This window comes from Galendromus occidentalis, unplaced genomic scaffold (genome assembly GCF_000255335.2).
Source record: "Galendromus occidentalis unplaced genomic scaffold, Mocc_1.1 scf7180000076583, whole genome shotgun sequence".
Taxonomy (NCBI): domain Eukaryota; kingdom Metazoa; phylum Arthropoda; class Arachnida; order Mesostigmata; family Phytoseiidae; genus Galendromus; species Galendromus occidentalis.
In genome coordinates, this window is record NW_003804572.1 from 1,508,581 (window position 1) to 1,531,774 (window position 23,194).

Here is a 23,194-nt window from a genome sequence, read left to right on the forward strand (position 1 = left end):
ATCGTGATCATAGCCTTATTACCGTCTCTGGATTGAGATTGAACGAAATGGAATAGCGGCACCAGGCGCCGCTTCATAAGAGCCGCGTATCTCTCATAACCCAAACGACCCTCCTTGTCGACGATCTCTTCGCGGTCCGGTGAATGATTAAACGACAACAGAGGTCCCGGAACGAAGAGCAGATGGGCTTTGAACGGCGGGTCATGAACCTCGAAATTTTCATCCGAACGATCCCACGCCCCGTTGTCGTAAACGGTGACCTCCACGGCTATCGAAACGTCCCCCAAGATGGAGAACTCCTCCTTGGTCCAATCTTTCCCGTTTAGGAACACTTGCTTCTCGGCGAAAATGCAGGGTTTCTTCGTTCGCAATAGAGATTCCAAGAACTCTTCGGTGGAGAGTTCAGCTACGGACTTTTCAGCGAGAACTCGCTTTAGGCGAGCGCCCGGCTTGACGGAACCCTTCACCAAGGATTCCTTGTAGTCGATGAGTTTCTGTAGAGCGTCACCATGGAGGAGCACCGTGTAATCGGGGGTAGACATCATCCGCTTCTGGAAAATGTAAGAACGTGTTTTCCTCATACTATCTGTCAGAAGTTTCTTTCGCGGTACGAGGCTCTCACGCCGGGCGGATACACCCATTGTTAGTCTCCCGGGAGGCTCGACCTTCCAAGCGACAACTCTCCGTCTTCCTGATCTCAGGAACGTGCTCGAAGTTCAGTCATTCATTTATTGTACTATTTCTCCATTTCATAGAATAAGCTTTGCCACTTGGATTGCTCATGAGAGCTAGACGATCACGCTAAGAGTCTGTGTAGCGGCTTTCGCGAGATGCGCTGGCCCTCCTAAATTCCGCGTTCAGCATCTGACTGAGGCCGATCAACAGCTCTCCCTTTCCTCCTCAATAGGACTTCTCCTCCTCTCCGCGAGGTGCCTGATATCTTCTTGGAATCGTTTCTTCGGTCGTCACCACCGGAAGCGGCGACCCTTAAACCGGTAGAATCAAGAGATTCCGCGACCAGTCAAGGCACTCAGATAGCTAGATTGAAATCGTTTCTGCATGGCTCAAGAATTCCCGTTTATTGACAATGAAATCTCAGGGAGGCGCATTCTCGGCGATTGCGCAGTGCGTATCACCTTCCAGAGATCACCGGGCAGAGAAAAGGGAGCTCCCACGGATTATCACATTAGGCGTCGTGGGATGAGGTCGCTCTCCGCTACTGAATTCCCCTCCCTTCGGGACGTCGTTCCAAACTCGACATTCGGTGTGATACGGAGGTTCTCCTTAACTTCGAGCAGGATATGATTTGCTTTGACCACGCTCTCCCAACTCTCATATTGCTTAGGTGGCATATAACGACCACGTCCATCGTAGTGGCCATAGACTCCCAGGACCCTCGCCATGCAGTCGGTAGCAGCCGCCGATACTCCGTCGTCAGTTTGACGCTTGCAGCGGAAGAAGTTGTTTCCCGGATATGAGAAATGATCCCAAGCTACGAGTTTGAAAAGATGATCTTTTGAAAAGTCGTCCGATCCTTCCTCGAACTCTTTTGTTTCTGAGAGCATCGGGGTCTTGTGTTTCAGGTGAGGTCGGACGCGATACGAGATCTTTCCTATTGAAGTGCTCTTCATCTCGCCGTCGAAAGGGACGAACGTCGTACATTTTATATAGAGCCAGCGTTGATGGTTCTGGTGCAAGATCCTCGCTATGGTTTCCTCCAAGATGCTCGGCAACTCTTTGGTGAATTTACCCCCAAACAGACCGCAGCCGATACCCGGGATGACCACCAATGCCTTCCTCTCCTGGCTGGACTTCGAGTTGATGAAGTCGAACGCCGGCTCCAGACGTCGTTTCATGAGCTCAAAATATTTGGATGAATTCAATCTTTCACCCTCGACTAGGTCTGTATAGTCCGGAGAGCGGCTACCGGTCAATAGGGGTCCGGGGACGAAAACGAGATGGGCCGTGAACGGTACAGCGTGCGTTTTGAACTCAGCATCCTTGGGCTTCCAGCATCCGTTGTCGAAGACTGTGACCTCTACTCCGAGGCAGACGTTCCCCAGAATTCTAACCTCAGCTGGCGTCCAATCCGAGCCATCTCCCTTCAAGCTCCTTTTAGCGAAGAAAAGAGGTTTTTTCGTCTGAAGGAGTAGTTCCAGCATCGATTCTGTCGACAGATCTTCTAGCTGTTTTTCTTTCAAGAGCTTCCCGAAGTGAGACCCTGCTTCCGCCGACTTACGCAATAACGCATCGCGATAGTCTGAGAGACTCTGCAAGACATCGGCTCGCAGGAGGATCTCGTACTGTGGTCTCATGGTCTCACAGAAATGTCTCTGGAAAATCAGAGCAATTACTGAGTTACGGGCTCACGAGACAGCAGCTGATGAATACTCCAGCTGAGACCCTGCTCGCGACGCAAGGTCCTTGTGAGGCTCTTCCACATGGACATGAAGGTGACCACGAGGGAATGTCTCTTCCTGTTCACGTCAAGCCACACGCGATGCAATCGAGCCCTCAAGCTCGTTCGTTGACAGGTTCGACGATGACTCGAACCAAGCGCGTCGCTCCCAGATACCGTCAATGCAGACCAGGGCCTTCTCCCCGCGGATAGCTCAATAGTTATGATAGTCGATGATAATTTCTTCCGTTGGTCGGGACACTCCGCAGCGAACGACGGGCGCGAGCTCAATCTTAGCCGTGGATGTTCAACGCGAGACGGTGGAAAGCTGGAAGCAGCCTAGCTCCATTCACGCCTTCGTCGGGGCAAACCCGGCGCCGCGCCGTGAGTAATGCCCCGAGCCGGCAGGTCGAAGCCATGACGTAATAGCCGCCGTTCGCGGTGATCCAACGACTGGATTTCCGTCCATCCGATTCGGAAAGGCGGAGCTGTCATACATACTATAATGCCTCAATAGTCAAATGGCTCACCTCAAGAAATCGAGGAGCTCTTCTCTCTTTATCCAATCAGTCGCTGAATTGAAGAGCTTAGATTGCCTTGAACGACTCTTCGACTGATGTCCCCGACGAGCCGGCAGTCAGCTGTGTGACGGATTCCAGACGGTAAGAGAAGTCGGGTGAGGGCGACGTTGTCAGGGTTACGCATGGTGCACTACAGTGATCTCATGCGAGGTTATTATACTTTTCTGTAGGTGAAGCCACGCGGAAACAGTGTATTCTCGACTTCCTGGCGTGCATTTCGATGCTCCATCTTCTCCCTCGGACTAGGACAGATTGCGCGAAGCCTTAAGCGGAACCCTGCACAAAATTCGATTTGAATTATATAAATGCATTCAATTGGGTAGATTCGGGAGCCTGTCCTATGTTGTCGGCCAGGAGATATTCTTGTATCAGAGAGGAAATCGCCTGCGAGTTCAGGCTGGGAGATAGTTCCCGCTTGCTCCTCTCTACGAGGGAGGGGAAGCGGCGTATGACCGGTAGCGCCTAATCCTCCGCTGGTGAGAGAGTCTAGGTCGCCCTTCGATGCAGGTACTTCTGTCTCGAGAATCAGCGGATGAGTCTGATCCAGTCTCAGTTTTCGGGAGGTTCTTGTAGCGTTTTCCTACATCACAATATGCAAACAATAGAGACGGATCAAGGTGACTGGAACCTATTTCTTGTATCCATTCCCCTTGAAGACTTGGGCAGTCGGGGCTTGGAGAATGGAAGTCTCTCATTCGCGAGTCAGGTTCTAATGACCTACCAGAGTTTACAAACCCTCCAGGACGCCGAGTTCACTTGTGGAGATCGCCAGGGACCACCCGGATCACAATAGGAGAAAAGGGCGAGCCACAAGTTAGCAAACGAGGGAAAAGTTGCCACGTCTTCGAAGAACTTGCTGCTCTCTCTAATGAATGAAAAGATATAGCTCCGTCCTGTTCCAAGTCTCTGAGGTAGCGCGTGTAGTGCCGACTGAAAGCTTCGTCTGGAGGAGGATGAGGCATAGGATGACCGTCGTGCATTTCGAGAATATTTAGCATAACTAATTTTGCGCTGGAATGAGCACAATATGTGAAGTCGACTTCGAATGACATCCGAACTCCGGTCGAAGTTCGACTGACAAGTTTGGCGTCACTACGGGTCTCTCGTGCAGCCTTATTTCCCTCTCCAAATTCCTATATAAGGGCAGCATCGGTGCAAAATCGGTGTCTTAGGAGCCTAGGAGTTCAGAATGAAGACGACGTTTGTGTTCCTCGTTGTAGTCGCGGTCGTGGTGAGCCTCTGCTCGGCGCAAACGTTCCAGTACAGTCGGGGATGGACGAATGGGAAACGTTCTCCCGGCGTGGACCTCGAAAGCAAAGTCCGTATGCAGTATTTTCTTATCCTTTCTCATATCAAGACCGAACGGATATTTTCGGTGAACTATTGTCTCTGAACTATTGTAACTTTTCTTCTGCAGCCCGAAGCATACAAGATGTCGCCCAAAGATGCCTTCACCCTACTCGACCTAAATCGACGGATCTGTATGTTCCTTTCCGGTGGGCGCGATGAATCGTAAGGACCCCCGCTGGAGGGCTTGCCAGGTGCTCCGACTCCGAGACTCTGCTTTCCTCCCACGCTGATATAGTCAAGAGAAGTCAGTCAACATCAATGCGTCTTCAAAGAAACCAATGGGAACATCCATCGTGTGGAATAAATACAACTGAGCATTACCGAAGTATTTCATTCATAAGTTTCCTCTGTGCAAGCCTTGATTCCGACAATTGTGGTGGGTCGCTCGATAGACGAGAGACGGCGCGGCGCAGCCGCTTTCAATCGTACTGACGAATGCGATCCCTCGGGATAAGAGGCAATGACCGACGGCACGACGGCTCTCCAGATAAAACCCAGAATATGAACTCGAATTCCGCTCCGAAGCGGGGTTGACTGGAGCGATGTCCGATTGTCCGATGCCTTGAGCTGTGGAGGAGTCTTACTGATCGGGCTTCCAATCCATAAGAGCCATCCGCGTAAATCCAACAATTCGGATCTCCAAGAGAGGAGTCCTCTCGTTTGTCGAGGCATTGAAACTGATGACTGATGACTACCTCGAAATCGGACATGAGGAATGGATTCCCGACTCGAGCCCTGAAGTGAGCCTGAGACGCCATTGAGCGTATGCTCGCGAGTGTGTCCATTCTTATCGGTATGCCTGAGCCGATCTCCTGGAGACGAACCGCAGCAGAAACAATAATACGTATAGGTATAATATACTCATAGGTAGTTCGGCAGGACGAGCGATTGAGGTCAGGGAGGATTAAGACTCGCCGGGTGCTTTATCAGCGCTCGCCGACGTGTCGAGTTGGCTCTTGGTGAGGAGCCAGGCTTTGACGGTACAAACAGTACTGATCATCGTCATCATCCGAGCCGCAAACTTATTCTAGAGTTCTTTCTAAAGCCTCCTTTGCACTGATTACAAACTACCTGTTCTACCGAAGTCAGCCCGTCGTCAAAAGTTGCAACATGGTCCGTGCGTACTACATGAACGAGTCGGCCGAGGACCAAAGGTTACCGAATGAGCTAAGTCCACCGAGACCGATAGACTTGGATCAGCTGTACCGTCGAACAGGTGTCATGTACTTCAAGGTAGGAATGACAGCTCAGTCCTTCGAATATTTCCTGAGTCGAGATCGGTGCATTGTGAGAAGGGAGTCTGAGTCCTCTGGATCGCCACGCCTCCACTCTCTCGATCATGCATTTCGCGAGCCGCTCCCCTACTTGTGGGAAACTTCCTTTCGGGAAGGTCTCCGCCATCGCTTGGTGGATCCGTTAGTGCCGACGAGAAGCTCTGGGAGCGCTCGCCACCTACCGTCAGCGAGTTTGGGGATACCACAAACTATGCATAGCGAAGCTGTCCCGCTGCGACCTCTCGATACCGCGCGCACAAATGCAGCGACGGTGTCCGCCGCCGCCGACGCAAAAACCGGTGAATTCATCACAGGGTTCATACACGAACAAGGGAAGTGCGTGAGAACGTACGCAAAGACGGAGCAACTCATCGAGCTCGTTGTTCGGAAAGTCAGGGATGGAGACTCGTAGTCGCTTCGCGATGCTCTGATATAGCGTTTGGCCGCTCAACATCCGAATATTCGGTCGGTGTGAGCGACACGCACAGAGACCTTCAACTACCTCTGATTTCCCCGCATTCACGGGCGGAATCGGCGCTCAGCATCTTTAAAACCATGACGCCGTAGACTACAGGAAGCAGACCACAGGTCGCTGAGGCTTCGCCTATCGTCGAATGCTCGGCCAAGTCACGGAATTCTTCTAGCGAAAAAATCATTTTTCTCGGATCTACACCCCATCGCGAATTTCTAGAGGGAAAGCTCCATCGCGTCTGATGGTCTTTTTGAATATCAATCTCTTATCAGAAAACGAGACTGACGGCTAGCTTTTCTTCCAGATAGACGAATCGGACTGGTCTGGAGAATCAACCGAGGGAAAACTCGGAGAAATCAGCTCGACGCGAGGCTATACATACAAAGACGTCTGCGAGATCTCTCGAGAAATGCTCGGCGCCGATTATGACTCTAAAATGAAGATATTCTTCAAAGAGCATCTCCATGCCGACGAAGAGATCAGATTGATTCAAGACGGTTCGTTTCCCGATATTCGATGGCATTTGCTCCGCGAATGAACCTCAGGGTGAAGATTCTTACATGTTCTAGAGAGAAGGTACATGTTTTCGTTTTCAGGGTCCGGCTATTTCGACGTGCGGGACAGCTCGGACGCTTGGATTCGGATTCACGTGTCCAAAGGGGACCTCTTGATCGTGCCAGCTGGGATATATCACAGATTCACGCTGGATACTAATGATTACGTCAAAGCTATGCGTCTTTTCGTGGGCGAGCCTGTGTGGACTCCGATAAATCGACCCGCCGATGAACATGACGCGAGGAAAGAGTATTTGGACAATTTGAAGAACAAGTTCGAACGGGGCGTCCCTGCTTGAGACAAGCTCGGAAAGATCAAAGGTGACTGAGGAAACCTCTCAATAAAGGGCCGCATATTGTCTTCGATGTTCTCATTGGCCGGGGTAAGGTGGATCTGTACGATGAGTTGGGCTCTCTCCAGACGCTACCTGCATATAAGATACGAGATGAATGGGTAAGCTTCCCTGGGAATAGCAGTGCGATTCGCTAGGCCGAAGTATTCGGGAACCTCGGGGCTCATCGTGTGTCACACCTCACCCTTATATTGGGGCTCGGGTCGGGCTTCCTATCGATTTACAAGTAGTCAGCAATTCGAAGAAATGCGCGGAGTTCTTGCACCGGCGACATCTTCCGGGTTCAGTCTACGGGAACAATGAAACTATCGCATATGATGAGCTTGACGCGAACCAAATCGATTTTGAGACATCTGACCTCCTGTGAGCATTATCTGCTTACGCATCTGAATCGGGCTGCGGAATCGGGCTGAAAACGCTCGTCAGATCACGATTTACACGCGTTTCCCTGTCTCTAAATGCCTCCCATCTGATGCCGAGCCCAGCAGATAACCACAGCCGATTCTTCCATAGAAAGAGAGCAGGAACTTGTGGCGAAATAATCGCTCCCAGAGGATAAAGGCGATAGATTTTTCGGCGAGTGTATTCTTGTTGAACTAGGAGGAGCATCGCCCGGAAAATCCGACCTCTCAAGGAAAACCCGGCCTGAATCTGCCGCGGTGGGCAATGGTCGCGGACACTACCAGCTCTTCTTTCCGCCGCAGGAGTCATCTATGCAGCTGAATCGTCGAGCTTGAATTGGGACCGTTGCGCCGTAAAATATTCGATTTCAGCTCCATCACGGCAGATCGCGACCAGTCCAAGACGGACGAGGATGGTTCGCGCGCCAGTCCATTCGTTTGCGGACATCGTGGACACCAGGCTGCATCCTCGCCAGAACAGCTTCATTCCAGCTTGCGGGAGATCTGCTTCATCCAGGTCCATCCGGAAACATCGGCAACGATGGTCCGGTTCTCGGTTTTTCTTTTCGAGCACCGAATGCTCTTTTCTGCTCCCCACAGTGACACGCACAGTGACGAGGGAGTGTGATCCCGTGTCCCGAAGCATCAGACCCCCAAAAATAGATTCCATCGATGGAGGAGCACTCCCTGTTGCCCTCAGTCTTCTGCGAGCGACAAATGCAAAGATAAGCTGACTCTTACTTCGCGCGACGCGTCTCAGAGAGAAAGCCGAGCCCGCCCCGTTCCGAATTTCGACTTCCCTTTGTTCGACATGCAGCAGCCTAGCGCCTCGCAGTGCGACATGGCTCGGCAAAGGCGTCGGAATGCAGCAAAAGTCGGGAATTTCTCACGAATAAAAAATCGTACATCGTTGCGTACTCCGTATCGTGCATCAATTGCTCCTGTTGTGCACGTGGGGCTTAGCGCATGGCATCGTAGAATTTTCATTCTTGCATACGTTCGGTCAGGCGATCTTAGGTTCCGTCGCTAGCTTGGCTTCTGAAAGCTTCGGTATTTGATTCGAGAATAGGTGGAGAGAGAGAGCGCGCTAGACGATCCTCCCGACTACCCAAATATCTCAAAATTCATGTGGAGCCACAGTGTTCTCTAGATTCGGTGCAAACTGTTCGAACGGGGCAGCGAGCGATTCCGAATTCCGTCCTCCGTAATTTCTATTCAACTCACGAGGGCTGATCTTCGAATTTTTTTCTAGGTCGAAAGCTACTCTTACTGCATGCGCTGCGCTTCGTGACTACCTGCGTGGATCAAGGCAGCTCGGGTGCAAAAGAGATTTATCCAGGACTTAGCATCTCGCAGCCGACCACGGAGAGAAAATCCGAGAGAGGGCAGACTCCAGCTGATGACGAGGACCGTCGAACTTGACGTCGGACTATTCCCTATTGCGTTCATTCTGACTGTGACGTCGAAAAGAATCTTACGGAATTTTTGGGGAGATTTCCTCACGGAGGAGCTCCACACGGCGCGCGCCATGTCGCAGACGTAGCCGATCGCAACGGGACTCTTTCGTGAATCTTCTCCCTCCATATATGTGAATCCTCGCAGTGAGGGAAGACCTCCGTCATTTGGCGGTCCCGTCTACGATTCGGCACAGGCTGGAGGAAGTGTTACCGTGGATTTATTCACTGTTTTTCCCCGCTAAGTAATTCTACCCATCACTCGCTCCGAGCGCGTAGGATGAGACTCGACGAATATAACAGTGACCGAGGCGCAAAAAAAATAAACTTCCAGCTCGATCTTTGCTCTGGAACTCGGATAGCCGGAATTCGCGCTAGGAGAGCGCGCTAGAAGATCTCGCTTTCCCTCGGGAGCCCGAAAATCTCAAACGGCATGTCGAGCCACCGTTTCACGAGATGCGACCCTTCCATCCACCCAATCATCAGGCTGACACAACAGCTCCACCAGCGCGCCTAACCAAGCAACTGCCCGCCCGTCTGCCAGCCTGTCCGTTTGCCCGCCCGTTTGCCTGCTTCAAGACAGACCACAAAAGGGGGTTACCCTCACCCACTTACCACCCGGACCGCCGTCGGTCGGGCTGGCAAGCTAACGGGCGGGTAGGCAGGCAGGCTAGCTGGCTGCAGGCGATCGGCCACCCACCCAACTCCTCTCCTATGCCTGCCTCCCTCCCTCCCTTCCTCATCGGGGCCGGCCATTCACCCCCAGCCAGGTTCTTTCTCCTGTCAGATTCGCCAAGCAACGGAGTCGGGAGCACCGTCCGTTTCCCTCGGTAGGTAAGCGATCCAAATACTGGATTCCATGCTCTTGCTGCCTGTTTTACTGGTCGCTTGGTCGGACGTCCGCCAAGACCGACTACTATCTGACTAGCTGATGCTTACTGTGATGTTCTACGGAGCAACGTCTCCTCTCTGTCACTTCCCGGCGCCTCCCGGAGCCATCGTGCGCGGTCGCACTGCCGCCGCAGTACTGTGTGTGCCGTCGGGCCTGTTCTACGCTTATCGACTGCGCAGTTTTCGAGCTTTTCACAAATGTTAGTGCAACATCGTGTTGGATGGAGGTGCGTGAGTGTTCGCCTCAGAAATTCCCTGGATAGAACGACTTGAACGCCCACCGACCGCGCGGAACCGGTTCGTCGCCGACCTCCGAGTGGATGTCCCCTGTTGGATCGCAGTGTACCTCCTGTGCGTGCGTGTTAGTGCTCTGCGGATGCCGCGAGATCCATCCAGGAGTTCCGAGAGATTTTTTCACGAATTGCTCAGAACAATAATTCCAGCGAGCGAGCGGTGTTGCGACACCGCATCCGTCTCGTCGCGGTCAGAATTCCGGAGCCGGCAGCCTGAGAACGGAAGATACTGCGGGAGGCGCGTAAAATCTTCTCGCAACCGGGAGGCTTCCCGCAGAGGGAAAGATACGGTCGAGTCATTGTTTCTCGCATCCGGAAGGTACACGCTAACATGTAGAATGTTCGATCAGCTGCTCGGAAAGCGGCTGCAATATATAGCAAGCCAGATTCTGCAAGGGCATGCCGAAGGGAAAGGGCCATTGCGTAACGCTTTCTGGGGGAGGTGTACGGAAGCACCGTCCTCTCTCGTCAGAGGCGAGTCGTCTAGACGGCGTTGTCTGGCCGGCTTTTGAAACGGTCAGAGCTCTTCCGCAGCCTAGTTTCTGTGAAACGCTTGAAGGCCGCGGCCTTCCGTTAGGCTTAGGGCTCGATGGCGTGGCTTGGAGGGCCCCGAGCGCGTCCACTCGCTCCCCGACTCCGCTCACTCGACGCTCGATTCCGAAAACAGGCAATGCCGGTTTCTGGCCATGTCGCAAGCTCCGATATCTAGGCCACTCGTGGCAGTGGAAGCATAGGTTCTGTTTTTAACGGATTTTCCCCCAAGATCGTTCAATTTAGGCTCCGTAGAGATAATCATCCGAAGGCAATATAGCCTCAAAATGGCGACTCCAATTTTTGAGAGTTCGACCTGGAAGTCGGGTGATGCCGAAAACTTAATTTTGACCGGTCCCCGATTGATGAATGAACGACACCGATCGCGAAAACGCGTACGGAATCTTCGCGGCCTGCCTTGCGCTTTATGCTCTATCTCCTTCGTCTGACGCAAGGAAACGTGGCGGTGGGACTCCAACTCGCCCGATCGCATGTTCCGCGGCGAGAGCCCCGTTCGCACTCAAATCTCTCGAGAGCCTCCGGAGCATGTGAATTCACAGTCGCTGAGCCATTAATGTAAAATCCCCTGCCCGCGAGCTTGTGAATTCCTTGAGATAGTAGAAGACGCATGGACATTGGAAAGAAGTTCTCGGAGCTTTCACGATTTCTTGACGTTGGGCGCCGGAGGGAAGCTGGAACAATATAGATTTGATCGAGGGAATCGTTCCTAAGCATGATATGCGAGAAAACTACGCCTCAGTATGCCTAGAGGTGAATGACCTGTTAGGGATAGGGTGGCGCAGGTTCGTCGACGAGGCGCGTCTAGCAATCCCAACGCTTTCGAAACAGTCGAAAGCCGAGACTCCAGTATGATTTTCGTGGGGGCCAATGAATGTATGACCGATCGAGCCCTGTGTAGTTCATGTATCCTGACGGACTACGTGTGCCGAGCAATTGCGTAGAGAGAAGATCTCTCGACGAGAGAATGCAATCGACTAGAGTTCCTTAAGGGATCTTGGCTAATCTCTCCTTTTGGCTCGCGCGGTTTTCTGACATCTAGTTCATTCCCCACCGGGAGGGAGATCGGAACTCTAGCCAGGTGACACAGTTCATTCTCAGATTCGATCCACCCTCGAATAGCTCGTCGAATAGACGGGGAATCCGGAAGAGTCGTCGAGGAGGCGACTGCCGACGCTGCCGCTAGTGCTTTGAGGGAGGGACACAGATAGCCGTCAGAGAGACGGGGCTTGTCTCCCGGTTTTTCCGCTTCGGGAGGGCCCGAGTAGAGGGAGCTACGGTCACGCGGACCTTGGGCTCCAACCTGTCATTGGCTGGAAAACGAGAGCGAGGGCCAGCGAATTGGGTCAACCGGCCGGATAACTAAGCCTGCCTTTCTGCTCGCCGAACGGCTTGCTGGGTATGCCTCCCGAACGGCAGCCCCTGTCGAGGACGTCGACAACAACGCCTATGCCGGCGTCGACATGATCGGGAATGCGCGTTATTTACACTACGATCGAAAACGCGAAAATTTGGTTCCGAGTCGACGAGGTTCCGCGCGATGGTCTTACGGAACAGCGATTTATCAGATAGTTTCCGTCCACGACAAAATCGAACCGCATGAGGATGAGTACCAACCGCGCGCACCATCGATCCTGACTTTCTCGATGCATCCGAGACTCTCGGATATCCGGCTCCGATTCAAGGGAATTTCGATCTGCTGATTTTGTCAACCCGGGTTTCCGAGCCGCCTTGAGACCTCCCTCATCCATCGCCCTAGGAGATCCCTAGAAGAATCCCTTATTTCGTCGATCGCGAATTGCGATTCCGAAAACGGCGGTGGAGGGACTGTTCGTGGTGGCCTTAGCCGGCGGGGGCCCTATCGCGTTGGGCGAGTGGCTTCATTGTCGTTTCGGTAGGAACATGATGACGATGCCCTCTGGTGCTGCTCGTTGCTGCCGTCAGTTGTACTCCTCCTCCTCTGATAGACCGCTTAGATGGCAAGCAGGCCAGCGGCAAGGCACCGCAGACAACCATTCCCTCCTCCAAGTATACGTTTTTCAAGCGACAGCGGACTGCTGCTGCGGCTGCTGCCGCCGCCGCCACCGCTGCTGCTACCATTGCCGTAAGGGAAGGAAGGTTGGCAAGCACACAGAGCAGCCTTAGAAGCAGCGGCTCTCTCGACGGCTCTCTGGCGGCGGCGGCAGCGGCGGTCGTGTTGGTGGTAGCAGCAGCGGCGGCGGCGGCTACCTACCGGCGACCTAAAGGTTGAGACATTAATGTGAGTTAAATTGCTAATCACTCGGGATTACCATTCTACGGAAGAACTCCCGGACGCCAGACAGGAGCGCTGTCTAACGGAGGAACGATTGTCATCTGTTTCTGTGATGTGCTTCCCTCGCTCAGGATCGGCCCCGTGTCTCACATGTCCGTCGTCGACTCCGCCGTCCCCTGCACGTAGACGTCGTCTCGGTTCCGATCCGTGTCCCGAGAGCTCGAAACTCAGTCGAGCTCTCAACTCTGGAGGCATTGAATTCTGGAAGCATCCGGAAAAACCGGAATACGCGACGAATTCGAGGCCGGGATGACCTCGTGTCAACATGCCTCTCTCTCGCCTCAATGGAAAAGTCACTAGGGGAAACGAAGCCACCTCCTCGAATTTCTACGATTCGCACAAATTCCACGAGCGAAACATAGGCATGACACGAGCAGGGAACATTTAGTTTTATTCTCTGAACAAAGGTCGAGGTATCCCGGAACGCCAAGGGTGACCACGGCAAGCCTTATCTTCACTTGTGAATCCATCGACGCCACGTGGGGTCTCCGTAACGGCATCGCCGGTCTACAGTGCGCAGTGTGGGTTTTTTTCCGCACACTCGCTCGGGTCGCCCGTGAACTCAGTAACGCTAGGTTTACCGAGAGATTGTTCGCCGGCTCCGAAAAAGGGCTGCCTGCTTGCCTCTGTGGCCGGCTGACTGCACCAGCTACTGCTCGACCCAATTATAAACGGGCACCCGTGAGAGCCCGTGAGTGAGCTGACAGCGAGAATCTAACGGATGCGCTCTCGGCTTAGCCCTCCCGATGCCCTCGTCATGCTCTCTGGTAACACTTTGAAGAGTTTGATGAAAAGTGGCCGCTCCGAGGCTTTGTCGCTAAAATCAGCACGACGCGGCTCAGGCATCCAAGGACTCGATCTCCCTCTGTCTGCACAGATATCGATTTGTATCCGAATCGATCATCTTTCAATAGCGTCCGACGGAGCGGCATCATGGAGCAGGCTTCGGGCATCGATAAACTATCATTTGTAACCGGGATACGAGTAAAGGCCGCCTCCTCGAAGAATATCGAGCGTACACCAGAGATATCATTCAGTCCACGAATTCAATTCTGAAAACAAATTTTCGATCTGTTTTATCTCTTTATCATTGATTGGTGAATTCCCTCTCCCAGTCGGTCTCTCTCGATCAACGACACGATGAACGCCTCATGCCCCGTCAGTTGTGTTTGAAAGAAAGTCGACGACGTGTTGAAATCTATCCTATCCCAGCTGCACGCTGGAGCCGGGGAGATCTAGGCCGAACAGCCTTCGGACGCCGCAGAATTGCCGAGAAAAAGTAGATATCCTTTGCATTACCAGGAACATGCTGACTCGTTTTTCCCTAGATTATCACGAAACGAAGTCATGTAATTCTCAAGAAAGAGAATGATGGGAGCTTGTAATTCTTCGATGAAGCGCCCATCCTCCCCGTAGTGAACGAGCCTGTGAACGAGCAGCCTGTGCTCCCGGTTCCTGACGTAGACGCTGCTAGATGCCTCAACTGATTCATGAGTTTTTCTCATTCCAGGAGGAGCGAGAAGTAGGGCGTTCGAGGTGGGCCCCGCACAGTGACAGAAGGAAAATGTTCAGTTTTCATAAACCAAAGATCTACCGTTCTGTGAACGGATGCTGCATTTGTCGGTAAGTCAACCGCGCTCACGAGTTCCTCCAAATGAGATTGAGGACATCGATTGTTCAGCTTAGTCCTGATTGAACTTGAACTCCGTCGAGAGATTGAACTTGAACTGAATCCCATCTCGGGACCCTTGCAGAGCCAAATCATCCAGCTCCCGCTTCACGGACTCTGCTAAGTATGAATCCGAGTTTGAGAAATGTTTCAAAATCAAGGAACGCCGCGCCGGTGAAATATGCAACGCATGCGTGCTGCTCGTCAAACGTTGGAAGAAACTGCCTCCTGGCACAACTCGGCATTGGAATCATGTGAGGATCAGAAATTGTTCATACTACGGTTTTTTCTCAGACGTTGGATTCTCGAACTTGGTTCCCCGACCCTGACACGGATCTCACGACCCGCTCCCACGGCAGTGAATTCAACCCCGTAAACAAATCTATGTTCTTCGATTCCCCCTGCAGGTGGTGGATGCGCGGGCAGGTCCCGGGACCAAAGGCGCTCACATGGGACGAATCACAAATCCCAACCGTTCGAAAGCCACCAAGATAAATAAGAAGAAACCTCTTAGGCCGCCGAGGAGGCTCCGTGAAATCGAATCTCTTCAAGACAGCCTTGCTGGAGTTTATGGAGAAGAACGAATGAAGAGGTCGTCGAGAAGGAATAGCGATGGCTTCACATACTACGGTAAGATTTCTCGCTATGACATTCCGTAAAATATCTCGAGTTGAACCTCTCGATCCGAAGTAAAGTAACAAATCTCTTTGTTCCCTCCAGAGGATAATGACTTCGATAGCGACAGCTCTGTAGATTCTGATAGGCTAGAAGCGGAACCCGAGACGCCTGAAGTCAGCACAGCGTCCTCGGCGGAGGAAGATGAAGAGGAGTGGGATCCTGGTCAAGACGGACGGAAAATCAAGGAACAAAATCGACAGAAAAAGAGACAATTCAAGTCACAACATAACCTGAAGATGTCCTCGTTCATCGACAGCTCTTTCTGGAGAAAGTGAGTTCGCATAGCCGATCGTTAACGCGCGATCGGAAACCTCACTCGCAACCTGTCATGAGTCGGAACCAAATTGATTCTTAATTTCTCGTGGTCCCATCTGGCTCAGTCTCCCTATGTGCTCTCAGAGATCACTACAGAGTTTCCACATTTTATCGTGTGCGGAGAAGCTGCGCTTATAACCAAAACGATGCTCTTGCTTGCTTGCTTTTTGATCGTGGACCAGCCACTCCAGTCCAAGCTATGCTGAGCTGCTCAAGAGAGAGTAAATGGGAGCGTGTATGGCGATGCGGTAGATGCTCTGTGGGGTTTCTTGTGTGGGGTCGTTGAACCCTCGATGACGTCACTGGCTTGTCCTTGCTCCAGTCAACGAGTGCCCCAGCGAGCAGCATCGTTCTGTTTTAGAGCTGACCGAGAATTCAGGCGCAGCCACAAAACGAATCTTCATCGCCTCGATAGACCTGTTGTCAATCTGTCAGAGATCGGATTTCATGAGTAGTCGATTTATCGATGACTCGGCACTACCGGGGCTATAAAACCGCATACTTCGGATGCTCTCTCGATCCCACACAGTCGGCCTCAAACGACGAACGGGGAAACCTGGAAGCAGTCACGGGCCAGCTGCAACATTTTGATACGAGTGCCGCTCAACAACATTTTCTGTCCAGGATGACAACCCTGTCAACGATCGGCTGCTCTTCGGCTCAGCCGCGCAGTCTGCCCCGTCCGGACTCCTCTCTATTCAGGGGGAGAGCTTAGAGTTCATTGCTCCTTCGATCCAGATGTCCTCCTACCAAGAACACGTCACTCTCTTCTCTGATTTTGCCAACACACAGACCCCAATATTACCGCTTCTCGCTACCACGCAGCCTCGCTCAAATGCCCCGCTTCGAGGAGAATTTCTGATTTTTTGCCACTAAGCCGAAAATCGAAGATCCTACGCTCGGGGATTATTCCGAAGGTGACGAATGCAATCTTTCGTCGATCTTCCGGATTCAATCGACGCCGATCGCCTCACTGCGGCGACATTCATCGACGGACAGGGCATATGCATTCCTGATTGAGAGAAAATTACGTTTTGTTGTATCGACCCAAAGACTGGCTCGCAGAAACCGGCGCAGCGGTGCCCCCCGCCCGCGAGACTGTCGAAAAGTGAGATCTGTACTGCGTTGAATCGAATAGCACAATTCACATGATTCTACGGCGGGCAAGTGAACACCGGGCGCCAGCTATGGTAGCCAGCTCCCTGAATGGGGAGAGCAGGTCGTTGAACTCGGACAGACTCCGTTCTTAACATCAGACGTGAAGGTCCGCAGAGAACGAAACTTGACCAAGGTCATTCGGAACATCTCCTGATGCCGATCCGCGCGGAAAGCCTCGATATGTTCGAAACCGTGGGGTCATACCTTCGATGGTTGTCGCAGAACATTGCGCTTGGTGGGGTGAACGACCTAAAACGGAGTATCCCTCGACAGAGAAAGCAGGACACACGCAGGAGAACCCAAGTCGACCCACACCACACACAAAGAAGGCTGCCTTTTTTTCTCATCGATTCCTGGTCTCTACGCAACGGAACGGCGAAGCGATAATCTGAGCAATGCCGAATATATGAATAGAGAAACACTCTCAGAGCGAGGTCCGAAAGCGCGTCAATCGCCAACCTTGTTGCTGACTCGAGACCCTCCTATGCCGGAATCCTCCACCCACAAAACGCGCTTTTTCTGAGCTCGTTGCTCGGCTCGATGAGTCGCGCTCCGATTGGTCGAGTCTGAGCTCTTGCTCCCGTCTTGCCTCGGAGACTATGCCGAGCTAGGCGTCCCTCCTGGCTGTGTTTGTCGGAAGGAGAGGCGCGCCGGAAAAGCTTGCTCGGCTCTCGATCAGTCAGTCGATGGAATTCATGTCTCACAAGCTCCCGAAAACCTGCTCTCCTACAACGTGCGGGCTACCAATCCGGGAATCTTCAACTTGCAGGGAACGTATATGCTGCGGTGTGGTTTTCAAGGGCCCTCACGACGAGCTCTTGATCTATCCGAAACTACTCAAACCCTGTCCGTGTCGATTGCGGAGGAATTCAACATCCAGCCAGCTGTCGCATTCGCAGGTAAACTCGGAACGACCCATAATTCTGAACGGAACTCAATATTTTAAGGCGTCTGATCTTGAGTAGGTAGCTCGAAATGCTCCGCCGGTGGAACATGGCTGATGCTGACATTTGCGCCCTTCTTCAGGATTCCAACAGTTCCGTTTGTGCTACGCCGAACTCGGATGTCCTACTGCCAACTAGTCCCGAGTCTCTCACGACTTCGGATTCCTTCCCATCAGCGTTCGCCGCCAAGAACCTCCAGCAAGCCGTGGCTGTTCCGAATAGCCCTACGGCAGAGCCCTTCTTCTGACAATGAGTGGACAACGACATGTTGCAGCAAGTGCGAGTCAGCGACAAGTGTGTATCGGTTCGAGTGAATCCGTGCGCGAGGCGTGTTTTGAGAATGCATGCAATAGATAAGGATCATGATTACCTGGTGGAAGGAAACACTACGATGGCGTCTCAGCGAGCAGAAAGAGCTCGATTCAGCTGAATCTACGCTGAGTATTTCCCGGAGCCCGGATCCCGATCCGATCCGGGAACGCATAGCGAAGTCAACGCTCAGGAGAGTGGAACAGGGCTTGAATGAAAAGGGTGACATGGTGCCGGGCGCGAACTCGTTCCGAGTTCGCCATGTGCAATTAGGATGCGTTCGATGAAATGGATAACGACGGATGCTAGAAAATAAGGAAATGATTAGATCGAAAAGAGGAAAAGCGACCTTTCGGGTCTCGACGGGGAAACGTTTCGGGACTGCGGGGATTCGAAAGGATCCAAGGCCGCCAGCGGACCCATTAGACACACATTTCCGACCGAAGTGATGATCTCAGGTTCACTACGGAAGTCAGTGAGCCACCCCACTCGGTCGGTAGGGAGGAATTGATATCATTAAGTCAGCGTCTACGATTGGGACGATGATAAAGGGAAGTTCTCATTGAGAAGAGATCGCGGAGAGCAGATCGTGAGAGCGAGAACCGACGTGTGGTATCTAGAGAAAATGCTAAGGAGAAAAGCCCGAGCCGATAGATTGTCTCTCGTGAACGACAAATTTCGACGAGATAACTGTCGCTGTCGGTAGTAGATTCAGGAAGGATTGTCGTTCGGCGACAGCTCGGACGCCCGAGTCGACACACTTGATCAATACTTGATATCATCATTTACTGTCGCATCGTTTCTAGGAAGCGGATATTAACGACAACATAACTATAATTATCTACAATAATAGCGAGGTAATTCCGAACAATAACAACAACAAGAACGATTTCGGAAACGGTGTAGAACTTGAATGGCGCCGAAGACGTCAGGGATGCAACTACCCATAGAACGAACAGTCAAACTTGCTGAGCGTGCAAAAGATTACGAGGAACAAAAGTGGACGGTTTCGGTTCTATCCGTTTTTCACACCCTCGAGGAAACTCAACAATAATTCTGGACTTATCATCACCAAAGATCTTAGAGAATCCCCCAAACTTTCCAACAGATAGTTCGCTGCAATTGTTCCTTTTTTATTTTCATGCCATAGGCGACTATGCGTTCCTAGCTCCCCTCTTTGCCCACGAGGAGCTTTTGTGCTAAAACAGCTCCAATACTCCTAAAGGGAATCTGATCGTAGAGTTGCTCGAAATCAACGTTTTTCCGTTTCGGGCGAGATGCATATTTGGGGGAGAGCGACGCTCTGGGTCTATGGGGGGATTATACTCCCACAGCCGGCTAGCTGATGCTCGAATGTTGAGCCGATCGATCGATTGATTGATTGAACAAGTGATCCTTCATTGATTGACTGCTCGATCTTCCCATACGCTCCCTGATGGGCTGATTGAGCGCTTGATCGATTGTTGTTTCATTGAACAAATGATTGTTCGGTTGATTGGTTGATAATCTGATTTATCGGTTGTACCGATGCATAATTGTACCATCCGTGGATTCACGGATGTCGGGGTTTATAATGATTTCTCGGCTAAAGCGAGCTATGATCGGCTGCTAGTAGATTCCGAACGCGCAAATTCGAGTACGACGATGCAATACCTTCATTGAAGTTTTTCCGATTCTAGTCAAAGCGGATTCTTGGCTCGATTCCAAAAATTTGCTGCTTAGTGAGTTGTGGAGCTCGGGACTACATGTTTATTTCCCTTGAAACCTTGTTTGACCGTTGTAATTTTTGTTGAACAAATCTTGAGCATCTTCTATTTATTGCATATGACCGATCAGTATGGCTGCTGTCCGCTCGACTGACTGACCGATCGACTGAAGGGAAATTCGATCTTCAGTCGATCCATCCGTCTTTTGCTGTTCCATCTTCGGACGGACAGAGCTCCCGATCGAGCGATTCTCCTTCTTGGAGTCCCCCGATCCAGAGCATCTGGAAACATGACAGCTGAAGACAAGTTCTTGTATTTATGGTTGATTGATATGTTTGTTACCTAGTAGAGAGAAAGAAATAGACAAGGGCAGGCATCTCATCGGGAGCGATAGCTTCTTCGTCGAAGTAATGATGCTCAACGAATGCGGATGTCTGTCGGATACCTAAAGCCGAGCTCTGAATCAAATCGTCCCGTTGAACTGCAAGATTATTCAGACACGACAGGGAGTGTACTAACTAACGCGGAATCGGAGTTCGAGCGCCCGACTGCGGCGCTAGCGTTCCGAATGCGTCAGCCTCAATTGCGGCGGATACCCTGAACCTCCTAGAACCCCCTGTCTCCCCGAATAGGGATCTTCAAAACGAGAAGAAAGCCTAATCGCAATTCGCCATCGGCCCCAGTCGGATCGATCCCGATGGTCATTGTTTTGTGCAAGGACAAATTCTTGTTGTTATCATTCCTATCACTATTGTTGTGCCATCACGTACCAGCGACCATCAGAACTGAGAGTGCGCGAAACGTCTGAGAAACCTCCGTCTCCTATCTGCTACGTATGATCGTTACCCACAGTTACCAATCGTTTGGATAACTTGCAGTCAAACGCTTCAGAGCCGGCCGGAATAGGAAGGTTCAAGAGTGAGTAAGTTCAACTGTGCGAATATTCAGCGAAACGCCTATGATGAATGATGACAACACCTGTAGACGAAAATATACTTTTAATATATTGACCCAATTTCCCAATCGTTTAGTTGAACTTTTAGTCCGATGCTCGACGGCTTCTATACGTCCTCCGATCGCATGGAGACGTTCGCCTCGTGAGGGAATTGTATGATTTCCGCGATGGGAGTCGGCTAATCTAATAATACCTGTTGATGGGGCCCTCTCGACAGAAAATAACTACCTACATACATTTAAGTGGCCTGAATGAGTCGTTCTCGTCTCGAGAACTCAAACCTGAGGAGAACCGAACTAGAACTCGAAAAGATGCAATACCACGGAAACTACATTCATCTGATGAGTAGTCATAAAGCTATACTCAGATGTCATTCATTATTGCTGGTCAAAGAATGCACATACCCGGTGGAGTGGGAGAGCGGACCGTCGGACTGCGTTCACGAAGGAGCGATCGAATTCTCTCAGACTCTGAAGGAATATTCGACTCGAGACGCCAAAACTTGAAGCAACAATTGACTCTCAAACCATTAAAATACCTAAATATATTAGGAAAAACTCGACAACTTCAGTGAAACCTACGGAGGCTGTGGAAGTAGCCGGAAGACGCAGTAAACGATCTCTGGCCGACTTTGAATCAATACATACCATGGATTTATCTCAAAAACTTTATCGATTACAGCAACAAAGTGGGCTCTACCACAAGTACGATCGAAAACACAAAAAGAGAAACCTGACGTACGAACCGGAACAAATCCAAAAAAGATCGAAATATTTTTACTCAATCTCACAATCAATGATAAATTGTCATATGAACAACGATCGAAAATCTACAAAAAACGAGAATAATTTTAACGAAAGCAACAGAATATATCCGCGTGTTCTCGATCTCGGTCAACGTCGATTGTGATTCCACGCTCGTTTCGCGGGTGAGATAAAACCCTGCAAAATCTCATTTGAACAAACAGCTCACATCTCATGATAAGTGAAAGTATTCAAGTATTCTGAATCAGAACTGGACCTAACTTGATTTTTCGATGACTGATTGATCGGTTGATAGATTAATAGATAAATCACTGATTAGCCGATTGGTAGCGGCAATCGATTGGTTGGGCTCTTGGAATCGCGGATGGAAGTGGGAAAGTGTATGTGGAAAGGCTCTCGAGTATCTCGGTGGGTGCTTCCCGGTATGACTGCGGTGTGTTTTTTAAGTGGAAGTTGGCTATTATGTTTTTTCTTCGATGGAAACCCCCGCAAAGGAGAACCGAAACGACGGGGTTTCAGCCACGAGGGCCTGAACAAGGTTTATACAAATATATTATGGAAATAAAAAAATCATCTAGACTCCCGAAACGAGGTGTGTTCATTCATTCGAGTGCGAGGAATTTCATGGTGTTCCTTAGTCCCCCGACGCGACCTCATCCGACACTTCATAACCGTTCCTGAGATGGAGAAAACTTATAGTGCGGTTATGGAAGAGTTCCGATCGAAGCGCGACTTGTTGAACGAGGAATGGGTCCCCGGGAGCTCAAATGTTGTATTGGAGGGACTCAACTATTTCTTTCGCGCTGTCTCGGGTGACGATGTCCCCGTCAGCGTTTGGTGGGGCTCGAAGAACCGGGATCTCCGCATCGGTCCGCGATACCTTTCCAATACACCTCGGATCTCGCCAGGAGGATGTCTGCAGTCTGCATCACACACGGAAGGAGTAGTGCCGAATCTCGAGAACAACGAATTCGGAAAGAGGGCTGTACAGTAAAAGCTCGTTATAACGACCCCCATTACAACGAATTTCTCGGTACAACGAACAAGGAATTTCGTCTCCTTTGGCCAGCTCGCCATAGGGATAGTGTTGAGCGGCATTCGTTACAGCGAAAACTCGGTACAACGAACCACTTTCGTCGGTCCCTTCGTGTTCGTAGTAACGAGCTTTTACTGTATTCCAGAAAATACGTGCTTCCATCGACGGGCTGAAGTCTTAAGGCTACAGATGCGGTGCGCAGAACTGTCGAACGACGAGGCGAGGGGGAAGAAAGCGAGGAAGCACGATGATGATAATCCAACCTTCTCAGATAACTCCCTGATTTCCGAAGAAACGGAAACGAACGCCACCAGGCGTAGCACGAAAAGAACGGTTGCTTCGCGAAATTCACAGCCGGGGTTACAACCACTCGGGGCCCATCGAGCGGCAGGTTCTGTCAGGCATTATGACGTGTCTCGGATCGGCAAGGCCTACGAAGGGGTGAAGATTCCGAACGAAACCTTGTCCATATCGATGATGCAATATCCTGTTCCGACATGTGAACCCTTATTTGATTTCCAAAAGAGAACGCCCCCCTTCCTTATGGTAGACTTTTTTGCAGATGCGCGATCTCTGCGCGACGCACCGGAAACGGGTCTGGGCGTCAATCGCTCTTGCAGTTGGCGGAATCGTTTCATTTCATCTCGTCTCGTGGATTATGCTGAAGGTGCAGCTCGACAAGCTCTGGCTGGAAAAGACGCTGCAAAGGGAGGCAGTCAGGAAAGTTTGCGACTATCACGTTCCGCTGCCCATCTCCAGAGACAACAAAATTTCAC

General features: G+C 51.3%; 3 protein-coding genes across 3 annotated transcripts; 2 read left to right on the forward strand and 1 right to left on the reverse strand.

Annotated features, from left to right (window-relative positions):
* Nucleotides 1-1,079: 1,079 nt before the first annotated feature.
* On the reverse strand, nucleotides 1,080-3,048 carry LOC114828627 (uncharacterized). Its single transcript, XM_029113355.1, has 2 exons — nucleotides 2,929-3,048; nucleotides 1,080-2,333 (listed from the first exon to the last, which is right to left on the reverse strand). The coding sequence occupies exon 2, from the start codon at nucleotides 2,313-2,315 to the stop codon at nucleotides 1,182-1,184; it is 1,134 nt and encodes a 377-aa protein (XP_028969188.1). The 5' UTR covers nucleotides 2,316-2,333; nucleotides 2,929-3,048; the 3' UTR covers nucleotides 1,080-1,181.
* Nucleotides 3,049-5,359: 2,311 nt separating this feature from the next.
* Adi1 (acireductone dioxygenase 1) lies at nucleotides 5,360-6,981 on the forward strand. The gene is made up of 3 exons (XM_003739719.2): nucleotides 5,360-5,562; nucleotides 6,380-6,572; nucleotides 6,672-6,981. The coding sequence occupies exons 1-3, from the start codon at nucleotides 5,440-5,442 to the stop codon at nucleotides 6,926-6,928; spliced, it is 573 nt and encodes a 190-aa protein (XP_003739767.1). The 5' UTR covers nucleotides 5,360-5,439; the 3' UTR covers nucleotides 6,929-6,981.
* A 7,467-nt stretch (nucleotides 6,982-14,448) lies between these two features.
* On the forward strand, nucleotides 14,449-17,895 carry LOC100898250 (SIN3-HDAC complex-associated factor). Its single transcript, XM_029110474.1, has 6 exons — nucleotides 14,449-14,507; nucleotides 14,639-14,807; nucleotides 14,961-15,183; nucleotides 15,274-15,502; nucleotides 17,474-17,603; nucleotides 17,731-17,895. Exons 1-6 carry the CDS (start codon nucleotides 14,449-14,451, stop codon nucleotides 17,893-17,895), a joined length of 975 nt encoding a protein of 324 aa, XP_028966307.1.
* The last annotated feature ends 5,299 nt before the right edge of the window (nucleotides 17,896-23,194 follow it).